Source organism: Tursiops truncatus, unplaced genomic scaffold (genome assembly GCF_011762595.2).
Source record: "Tursiops truncatus isolate mTurTru1 unplaced genomic scaffold, mTurTru1.mat.Y mat_scaffold_131_arrow_ctg1, whole genome shotgun sequence".
In the NCBI taxonomy this organism is placed as follows: Eukaryota; Metazoa; Chordata; class Mammalia; order Artiodactyla; family Delphinidae; genus Tursiops; species Tursiops truncatus.
This window is the reverse complement of record NW_022983184.1, coordinates 29,384-39,464: the sequence shown is the minus strand read 5'-3', so window position 1 is coordinate 39,464 and position 10,081 is coordinate 29,384. Positions and strand designations below refer to the sequence as shown.

At 40.7% G+C, this 10,081-nt stretch overlaps 1 protein-coding gene across 1 annotated transcript; it reads left to right on the top strand.

Annotated features, from left to right (window-relative positions):
* Positions 1–1,392: 1,392 nt before the first annotated feature.
* LOC117310704 (uncharacterized) lies at positions 1,393–9,269 on the top strand. Its single transcript, XM_073799800.1, has 4 exons — positions 1,393–1,571; positions 1,704–2,002; positions 4,194–4,383; positions 9,094–9,269. Exons 1-4 carry the CDS (start codon positions 1,526–1,528, stop codon positions 9,267–9,269), a joined length of 711 nt encoding a protein of 236 aa, XP_073655901.1. The 5' UTR covers positions 1,393–1,525.
* The last annotated feature ends 812 nt before the right edge of the window (positions 9,270–10,081 follow it).

The window sequence follows — 10,081 nt, the reverse complement described above, 5'->3', positions numbered from 1 at the left end:
AATGGAATATTACTCAGCCATAAAGAGGAACGAAATTGGGTCGTTTGTAGAGACGTGTATGGACCTAGAGACTGTCATACAGAGTGAAGTAAGGCAGAAAGAGAAAAACAAATATCATATATTAACGCATATATGTGGGATCTAGAAAAATGGTACAGATGAACCAGCTTCCAAGGCAGGAATAGAGACATGATGTAGACAGCAAATATATGGACACCAAGGGGGGAAAGTGGGGTGGGAGAGGGTGGTGGTGGGATGAATTGGAAGATTGGGACTGACATATATATCCTAATATGTATAAAACAGATACCTAATAAGAACCTGCTGTATAAAAAATAAAATAAAATAAGGTGTTTCAAGAACCAAGACACCTAAGTAAGGTCACCTATCCCTCATAAGGCTAAAGGTGTAAGGCTGCTGTTATCTAAGTACGGTTCATGGGCCCAAAGGAGGCCTTTTCAGGGTGGTTTACCAAACCCGATGAGTTTTCTCTCTTTTGTTGCAGATTAGTACTCCACACAGGATTCACAGTGACCCCCCTGTCATTATCTCTCTCTCTCTCTCTTTTTGTACACGTCCCTCCTCTCTGGTACACTGGTCCACAAATTCTAGGTGCTTCAAGATCCCCAATCTCCTATTCCGTCTGAATCTTACAGTGAGACAGCTGGGCTATTTTTGGTAAATCCCTCCTGCACTGGTGCCGAGAAGCTGCCTCCGTGAAGTAAGCTGGGCAATGTTCGGGCTCACCTCATCTGTTTTCCTTATCTCTGTGCTACCTGTAGTCCAATGTCCAAAATTTGTTTCATACAGTTTGTCCAGTTGTCCAGTTGGAAGGAAGGTCAACTCTACCTTTATCAATGAAGAAGTTACAGTAATTTGTTTTTATTGTATTTTACAAATATGTCATTTCATGATGGATAGGGATAAAAACCTCTTCAACCAACCACACATTACTTGAGACCTGCCTTAGGTAATGTTTCCTCTGTGGTATGCTGAATGAGTCTTGGGGATGAGTAGTAATTCAGGCAAAGGATTTGGGGAGATTAGGGTGCACTTTCTAGGCAGATGAATCCCTGTCTTACCCATGGGAGTCATGGAGACATATGCAAGGAAGAGACCTCTGACTATTCCAGTTAAAAATTCTGCCTGGGATTATTTGGGTAGCTAGAGATACTTGTACCATGCAGAAAATGATGGAAGCAGCAACTGAATATTTCCCTAAGCATGCTCGTGTTTAGAGCTCTCTTCTGAGTCCTGTCCCATCCTCCTTTGTCTATGCCTCAAGCAGATATAGCTGTGGTGCAATTTTCAGGATGAACACCAGAGGGCGGGGTTTCCTACAAATGTGGTTCCTCTTTTTATTCAGGTGCTGGTTTGACTTGTTTACTTTGTAGCCACAAGACAGATTACTGTTGCTGTGCAGAAAGGGGCTCTCAGTTTCTAAGTGAGGAGTTTTTATAATATTCAGCTGCAAACTAGCCCCATTAGATTTGGTGTATCCTAGGGAGCAAGGACCGTTGCCAACATGTTTTCTGCCACTCACTCTGTTCTTGTGACCTTCTTAATATTCAGTAAGTAACATTTTATCCTAAATGTTCATGATTTTTCATTTTCCTATAATTATGGGTAACTTTTAGTTTTCTTCTCTGGCTGAAAACTCTCCTTCTGTCCATTTATAACATAAAAAAGTGATTCTCTTGTAGGAGGGACCAATGGAGACTCAGTGAACCAGACAGAAGGCCCAGTGACTGTCTCAGAGGGGGCGCCTAGGACCCTGCACTGCACTTACCAGACCTCTGGTTCAAATATCTATCTTTTCTGGTACGTCCAGTATCTCAACAAAGCTCTTCAACTCCTCCTGAAGGGCTCGAAGGCAAACCAGAGGGCAGAGCATCAAGGTTTTCAGGCCACTCTTGTTACGAGTGACAGCTCCTTCCACCTGCAGAAACCCTCAATGCAAGCATCAGACTCGGCTGTGTACTACTGTGCTCTGAGTGACACGGTGAGAGGAGCTGCAGGGGGAGCTGAACACAAACCCAAGGGGAACAGGAGGGCTGAAGTGAGCAGCCTTGGGAGGAAGAGGTATATTCTCTCCTTGGGCAGTGTTTAGTTTATTTAGAGCTTTTCAGGAAAATAAATCAAGTTCAGATCTAATTCCTAGAAACCCAGGAGGTTGGGACTTGTCCTTCAGGGAGAATAGGGTGGATGTCAGTCTTAAAGAAAACCCAAGCTATGATCCCCAGAAGTGTCCCTGTTCAGCCAGAAAGACTCCTCCCTTCTCTAGACTGACTTTCAAAAACATCTATTTTCTCTTAATGTAAGATGGATGTTAGATGTCACGATATTAATATATTCATTTAGGGAAGAGAAAAGGAATAGATGACTAAAAGCTGCATCAGCTGAATCACAATCATAAATCAGCACAGGGATGCCAAGCAAATCATACACAAATTTTCACGCGGCTGAGACGTAACGCTGTTGAGGCGCTGCTCTCAGTGAAATGAGCCAGAGCTGCTGCAGCAGTGGGATGAAAAGGCATTTGTGATTTTTGAATGGCTACATTTTTGATATAAGGAACTAGGAATGCATGGTCTGGTGATTTTGCATTCATTTTGACTATAGGATGGGATACTTGAAAGCAAGGTGTTTCTAGCACAGACTGACTATTGATTGGCATTAGACACGTACAGCTGGACAAATTTTGTCCACCAGGAAACTTGCTGTGATAGCATTAAGCAGACAAGGAACTTTATCCAATGTAAATTTCCCCAGGAACCAATGCCTTGGAGTGAAGGAAGAAAAGTTATGATGACTGAGGGTAAATAGTTTGATCTTCCTGTCTGGAAGAAGAATCTGTGAGCTTATTTCACTGTAGAGTCTGGCTGCAGGCCAAGAAAAGCCATACAAAACCATGGATGACTATTTGTTCTCAGAAGTCACCATAATCATAACAAATTGTATTACTCATAAAACTTATGTCTATACTAGATGCATTGGCTGAATACGGCAAATGGCTGCAGCACTGATATAACTGTTGTCAACTTAATTACAATAAAGTCTAAATAGGCAGGTTAGCTTCACCAACCAGGTCAACAAGCCATGATGTGCCACAGGCAAACTGATAGCAGCAAGTTACATTTCCTGTTCTGGTGCAGAAGCATCTCACATTTCAGTACTTGTGCACGTGCCCTGTCAGGCACAGGGCACTTCAGTACTTGTGCACGTGCCCTGTCAGGCACAGGGCAGGCATTTAGACCTGAATCTGAGACAGAACACAGCACATTTCACTCAGAGGAAGAGCTTCCAATATGGGGTTCCCTGGCCTGGTGAGAGTTGTCATAGCCTCTGTCCGCCTTGGTAAGGCTGGTAAGGATGGCCATAAACAGACTCAGCTCAACTCAGCTCAACTCAGCTCCACTCAGCTCCCATGTTTGGGGGTAGGGCAGGTTATTATTGTCTGGTGGTGTGTAGGAGAGTTGAGTAATGGGTAGAGGAATTAGAAGTCTTAGTCCTGTTTGTCCCTTGCAGCCCTCGGGGTTCCACCAGGAGAATCAGCCTAATTCTTTCCCTCTGTCTCTCTGTCTGTCTCTCTCCATATATATTATATATATAAAATTTTTTCTTCTCCCCAGGATCCATCACAGCCCAGAATGTCACTCAAGAACAGCCAGGGTCTTGCCTGGTGGTGCAGTGGTTGAGAATCTGCCTGCTAATACAGGGAACAGGGGTTCGAGCCCCAGTCTGTGAGGATCCCACATACCGCGGAGCAACTAGGCCCGTGAGCCACAACTACTGAGCCTGCGCGTCTGGAGCCTGTGCTCCGTAACAAGAGAGGCAGCGATAGTGAGATGCCCGTGCACCGCGATGAAGAGTGGCCCCCCCTTGCCACAACTAGAGAAAGCCCTCGCACAGAAACGAAGACCCAACACAGCAAAAATAAATAAATTAATTACTAAACTCCTACCCCCAACATCTTCTTAAAAAAAAACAAATTGAAAAACAAAAGACCAGCCAGAAATCTCTATGCTGGAGAAAGAAGATGTAACCTTGGATTGTGTCTATGAATCTAGTAGTTATAGTTATTATTTATTCTGGTACAAACAAACACCAAGTAGGGAAATGATTTTCCTTATTCATCAGGAGTCTTACAATGAGTGAATACAACAGAGGGTCGGTAGTTTTTGGACTTCCAGAAAACGGCCAGTTCCATCAGCCTCACCATCACAGCCTTGCAGCCTGGGGACTCAGCAGTGTATTTCTGTGCTCTGAGAGACCACAGTGATCCAGGTCCCTGTGGGAACCCCACAGAAACCTCAGATCTCAACGTGAGGTGTCCCCCAGCTATGAAAACCTTAGTGAGATTCTCGGTAAGGACAGGAGAAGGTGGGGCCGTGTCAGCGGGGCAGGGGAGTTAGAAGTGGAAACCTCACTCTAAGGAAAATGCTATCGCTCTGGCTCAGAGAACATATCTAAAAGTGTCATTCATCAAAAGCATCTTTATCTTCAATTCTTCATCTTGAAGTAGATCATTTGCCAAAAAATATTTAAAATTTTTTTATGGTGATTATATTAGAGCAAGTGATTTGGTTTAAAAAAATTCAGTAATATTTGTCCAAATCTGCACCTGAATTGTTAGACTTTCAGGTTCACTGCACAAATATTCATGCATTGCTGACTAAGTCTTGTCATTATGTTAGATCTGAAGTATCTGTTAAATGGCACTTCTTGGACTCTCCCTGTCCCATTGTCTCATGCTGTGCCATGACTGACTTGGAATGATGGACACAGAATAAATGTCACCACAAGTCTTGACACCAAGGAGGAATGAAGCTCTTCAGTTTGCTCAGAACGAGCCCCATTACCTGATCACATTCTCTATATGCATGTTTAATGCAGATAAAATAGAATATCCAAAGAAGTAATACTCAAAACAAAACAGAACAACTCAAAAACTCTACTAGTCAGGAAAAACTCTGCTACAGAATCACATCTTATAGGATGTTTTCCATTCTGCGTTTTTACCCAACAGTATATTGTGAAATTATTATTTGCCCAGCATTATTTACAGATCAAAAATCACACATTCTAATGATGATATTCCAATGTATGATTTTTTTCTTTAAGAAGATGTTGGGGGTAGGAGTTTATTAATTAATTTATTTTTGCTGTGTTGGGTCTTCGTTTCTGTGCGAGGGCTTTCTCTAGTTGTGGCAAGCAGGGGCCACTCTTCATCGCGGTGCGCGGGCCTCTTCACTATCACGGCCTCTCCTGTTGCGGAGCACAGGCTCCAGACGCGCAGGCTCAGTAGTTGTGGCTCACGGGCCTAGTTGCTCCGCGGCACGTGGGATCCTCCCAGACCAGGGCTCGAACCCTTGTCCCCTGCATTAGCAGGCAGATTCTCAACCACTGCGCCACCAGGGAAGCCCCCAATGTATGATTTTTATAATACTTTTTTGGCAAATTCTGTCTTAGTAGCTGTTTAGATTGTTTTACTCACAGTAACAAATAATGCTGGAATGAACACACAGGTATTTGATGATTTCCTTGATAATTCCCAGGAGGTGAATAGGAATTTACCTTTAGTCTTTCTGGTATGGGCTCCCTGATCATTTCTGTGACCCTGGAGTATAGCACATTTTCACTCTACAACTACTAAACACTCATATTTTTCCTGTAACACAATATTCTTTTACATCAAGGCTTTGCTTTACAGTTTAGCTCCTAATGACTCCAGATGGCCTCAATTTCAGACAATTCTGTACCACATATGTTCACAGTAGCTGTAATATAACATCTGAAAGAGTAATGTCTCTGTGCTATTGTGTGGTGATATTAGGTGGCAATTAACCTGGTGGATATGTTTTCATCTGGAATTCCAAATAGAAAGATATTCTTCCTTGTGTAAGGATTTTCTATCCCTACTATACAAAAAACAATGATCCCAATACAGAACAACTTTCCAGATCAGAAAGCATAAGTGTGTGTGTGTGTGCGCGCGCGTGCGTGCGTGCGTGCGTGTGTGTGTCTGTGTGTGTGTCAGGGAGAAGGAGAGAGAGAGACCACGATAGACTTATGTAGCCAAGTCATGAAGTAATTAACTAAACACTTAAATTTCGTAAAATGTATTGGAAGTAAGTAAGGTCTTTAGGGACAACTTTTAATGAAGAAAATAGATGTAAGTAGTTTACAAGGGAATAAATCCAAGATTTGAAGCAGGAAAAATGTATCTTAGAATCTGGTGCAGGAAGCGGTATTGGCGAGAGGTACTCAAAGGAGGATTCCCAAAAGTTAGCAAAAATTTTTAAAAACACCAGACCGAAAATAATCAATGACCTATCTTGTTTAACAATTATTTCAATCTATTTGTACTTTGAAAGTCTGAGAAATCTTCTAGAATGTTTTGGATAACATGCATACCAGCTCAAACTGGAGCCGTTGTAAAATCACGGTCACTAGTCTCTACTTGATCCCTAACATCCCCCAGATCATATCCCGTCTCCTTAATCAATGAGCTGTCTAATCATAATCGCCTTTTTAAATTTTCTTGATTGTCACATAACTCTAATATTTCTAATATCTCCATCAGATTATTTAGCCAATAAATAAGTAAATGCCATCTGGGAAGGAATGCATTAACAGTGTGCCTGTAACTTGTTTTCTGCTTCCTCTGAGGTCACCTGAGGCCTTTGGGGTTTCCTGAGCTGACCCCTTTGTGTACACAGTAATCTCATTTATACTTGAAAAGTAAAGAGGAGTTTTTAGGAGTTGTTCCGTACTAACTTCTTATCCAGAATGACCTTAGCAGGACACCCAGGGTATTTCTAGATTATTCATTGCAAATAAACTAGAATTTATGGACATGGGATATATCTGATTGGAAAATGGCAGTCAACTAATGTTGGATCTCTTGTACGTGATTAGAAAAACCTGAAAGACCCCAAACCTCAATGACTTCCCTGTTGCAACCTGTGTTGCTATAGTTGATGCTTGTCATACTGAACCCCAAGTCTGTCCTTGTGTTAAAAAAGGGACTTTGTGAAGCTTCATTTGAACAATTCATGAGCTCCCAGAGACTGAAGCTGGGTCTGCTGCTCTTTCTTGCTTGGTTTTGCTCTTCAGAAACCCTGTTTTTTCCCCTTCAGGTCACTACCATCCTTCCAAGGAAACCACAGTCCCATATATAGATTGGTTTTGCCCATTTCTGAACATTATACAACTAAAATAGTATAGCTTGGATTTTTTCTATCTGGATTCTTTTCTTAATACCAGATTTCTAACAGTCATCCATGTTGTATACAGTTTAGTTTGTTTGTTCTCATTGCTGTATGAACATACCAGAATTTATTTAGCTACCTGCTTAACTGGTTCTTTGGATTTTTCCTGCCTTTGGCTGTTATCAATAGTGGTATTATGAATATTCTTATACACGTTCTTTGGTGAACATATTTACACACTGCTATTGGGCATAAATTATTAGAATTTCTGGATTAAAGGGTATACATATATCTGGCTTTAATTCCTCCACTAGCTAAGCCCTCAAAGAGTGCTGATAACCTCGGTGTTGTAAATCAACCGCAATTTCCAAACCTCATCATTGCTGACCTCTCAGAAACTTTAGACACATGAGTTGTGACCATTTACTCTTGCTTCAAATCCTCTCTTCCATAGAGAAAGTTTCTCTCTTTCTTAGAGAAACAGCTTCTTCTCTGACAAAACACTCTCTGAGGTTTGTACCTACTTCTTGGGCTGTTCCCTCTCTCACTCCTGCACACACCTTCATCTCCCTTCCAGTCATTGACTATTGTGCGTCTGCAAGGTTTAGCTCTAGACTGTGTCCTCTCTTTGGGTTATTCTCTCTCTCTCTGACATTTTACTCATGTCTACCTGACTCTGTGTCATACCTCATCATCATCTTTCTCTAGCTTCTCACTCAATTTAACAAGTATGAGCCACCTTTCTGTCACATATACACAGAGATAAAAATAACAGAGTAATCAGCATTCTGGCCATAAGTACAGTAAAGTGAGAGAAATGGTCATTGCCGCCTAGTGTGACCCTCTGAATCCTCCAAACTCCAGGGGATTCATTTCAAACTCTCTGAGCCAATCTTCTGAATCTCCTCTAACTTGGCTTCAGGAAGATTGAGGAAGACACACCATCACAGCTTCACTTCTGTTTGCTCTAACTCTTCAGTGAATTATCAGTTTTCTCATATATCATTACTCTGCATGATAGGCTAAGGAAAGTTGAACAAATGCACTTCATATATGTTTTGGAAGTGTACCCAAGCATGTATTGTGGACTCTCTCCATCGGTTCTCATGTACTGAAGGCTCTCTTCCAAGTCCAAGACAAAACGAAATGTTGCAATTAATATGTTTTTATAATCTACATCTATATCTATACTTATGTATAGACTTCTAAAATTCCTGCTATGCCTGTAACTGTGAGTTCCATACAGTCAGGAAACATGTATGTATTGTACATTACACAGTACATGGCACATAGTGGCTGCACATTAAATATTGGCTAACTGAAGAATGAATTAATTGATAATATCAACAGACACAGAGCTTCTACCCTTTGGATGCTGTTAGATAATTGTGTATCAATTAGTTCTTGTATTCGTCCAATTCTCATCACCATAAGTATACTTCTATTTCCATGTACCATAAATCCCCTTTCTGTTTGTACAGATTTTCGTCACATGGTACTATTTTCAGGTTTGCAATTAGATGGTCTCCCTCTTGTTGGCATAGACAGAGCCATCTTCATCATCTGAGTGAGTCTATAGGAATTTGTATATCTAATTCATTTTCTCGTGGACTTGGAAGTCCCTCTTATCGGTGAGTATTCCGGTTTCACCTGGTGAAGACGTATTCCTGTATTATCTCTTTTCTGCTTTCTTCTCTAGAGCTTTTATCTTAGAATTTCAGCCTCAAATATTTATTTCCTGTGGCTAGAGATATGAGTCCTATAAAGCTAAGGGTGGTAGTGGGCAGAGAGTGGGGGAGTGGTCCAGGCCGAAAGAAAATCACAGTTAACTTAGTTCTCTTTGAGTCTCAATACTTTTCCTTTCCATCCTAATTCCTAGGGCTCAAAGGAAATGACGTTTTTATAATAGGTGTTCTCCATACACTAGATGTTGCCCATGAGTACAATTGGATGGTGTCGAACTATCTGTTTCTATTTATTTTTACCATTGCCATCACTTGTTCTGCTTCTTTGTATATTTTTAATTTCCAGTCTAGTGACCTAGTTTTGGGGTAGATATTCCTACCATTGGGAGTCCTAGCCTGAGACAAGAAAAATGTCTTGTCTGTTTTTCTAACTTCCTGATTCTGCTTCCAAGGGCTGAATTATTTCAATCAAAATCCTTTTAAGTTGCTGAATTCTCAACCCTTAAGAAAACTTTTAGGAAGTATTATCCTCAATTGTAATATTGGTATTTAAAAAGTTCTCCTATGAGAGACTATCAGGATGCTGCCTCTGGCACAGTAGAAAGAAGAATCACTACATCCTTGGGGAAATGAGCTATTTGACCTTGGAATGGTGACTGTGAAAAAAGGTAGATGGAAGCATGTAATTTTAGCAAAAAGTAATAAGAGAAAGAGGCAATTCTCTTTCTTGTGACAATTTGTAGAGAATATTCTCTTTTTCAAGAAACACATGCTCCATTATAGGAAAGAAGTTATAGACAAGGAAGAGACTCCCATTTTAGTTCACTTTGATGACTTAAATATTAATAGGCATTTTTTTTCTCAGAGAATTTTAAAGTTTAAAAGAATGTGAATTTTAGGAAAGATAACAGTTATCCTTGATCATAAGACAGATGTAACCATTTTCCAAATCTACACTAGAAAACATTGCCCTGTAATACATGATAGATGATTTCAGAGGCTGATATGTTGAGAAGGGTTTGGGTTTGTACTATAGTTTTAACTTTACTTTTAATTTAGAGAAATCACAGTAAGTATAAAAAGGGAAGCTCACAGGCTCAAAGCATAAAAGTTTTTTTCAGTCTTCTATGAGAAGTGCTCAAGCTACATTTTGGTTATGTTGCTTTGAACTAGTTACTTGAT

Bases quoted from the DNA above. Each gene is read 5' to 3' on its own strand.
- LOC117310704 (XM_073799800.1), top strand. From the start codon at position 1,526: ATGTTTTCTGCCACTCACTCTGTTCTTGTGACCTTCTTAATATTCA. The intron at 1,572-1,703 runs GTAAGTAACATT...ATTCTCTTGTAG, and splicing joins TGTGACCTTCTTAATATTCA to GAGGGACCAATGGAGACTCA. The intron at 2,003-4,193 runs GTGAGAGGAGCT...TTGGACTTCCAG, and splicing joins ACTGTGCTCTGAGTGACACG to AAAACGGCCAGTTCCATCAG.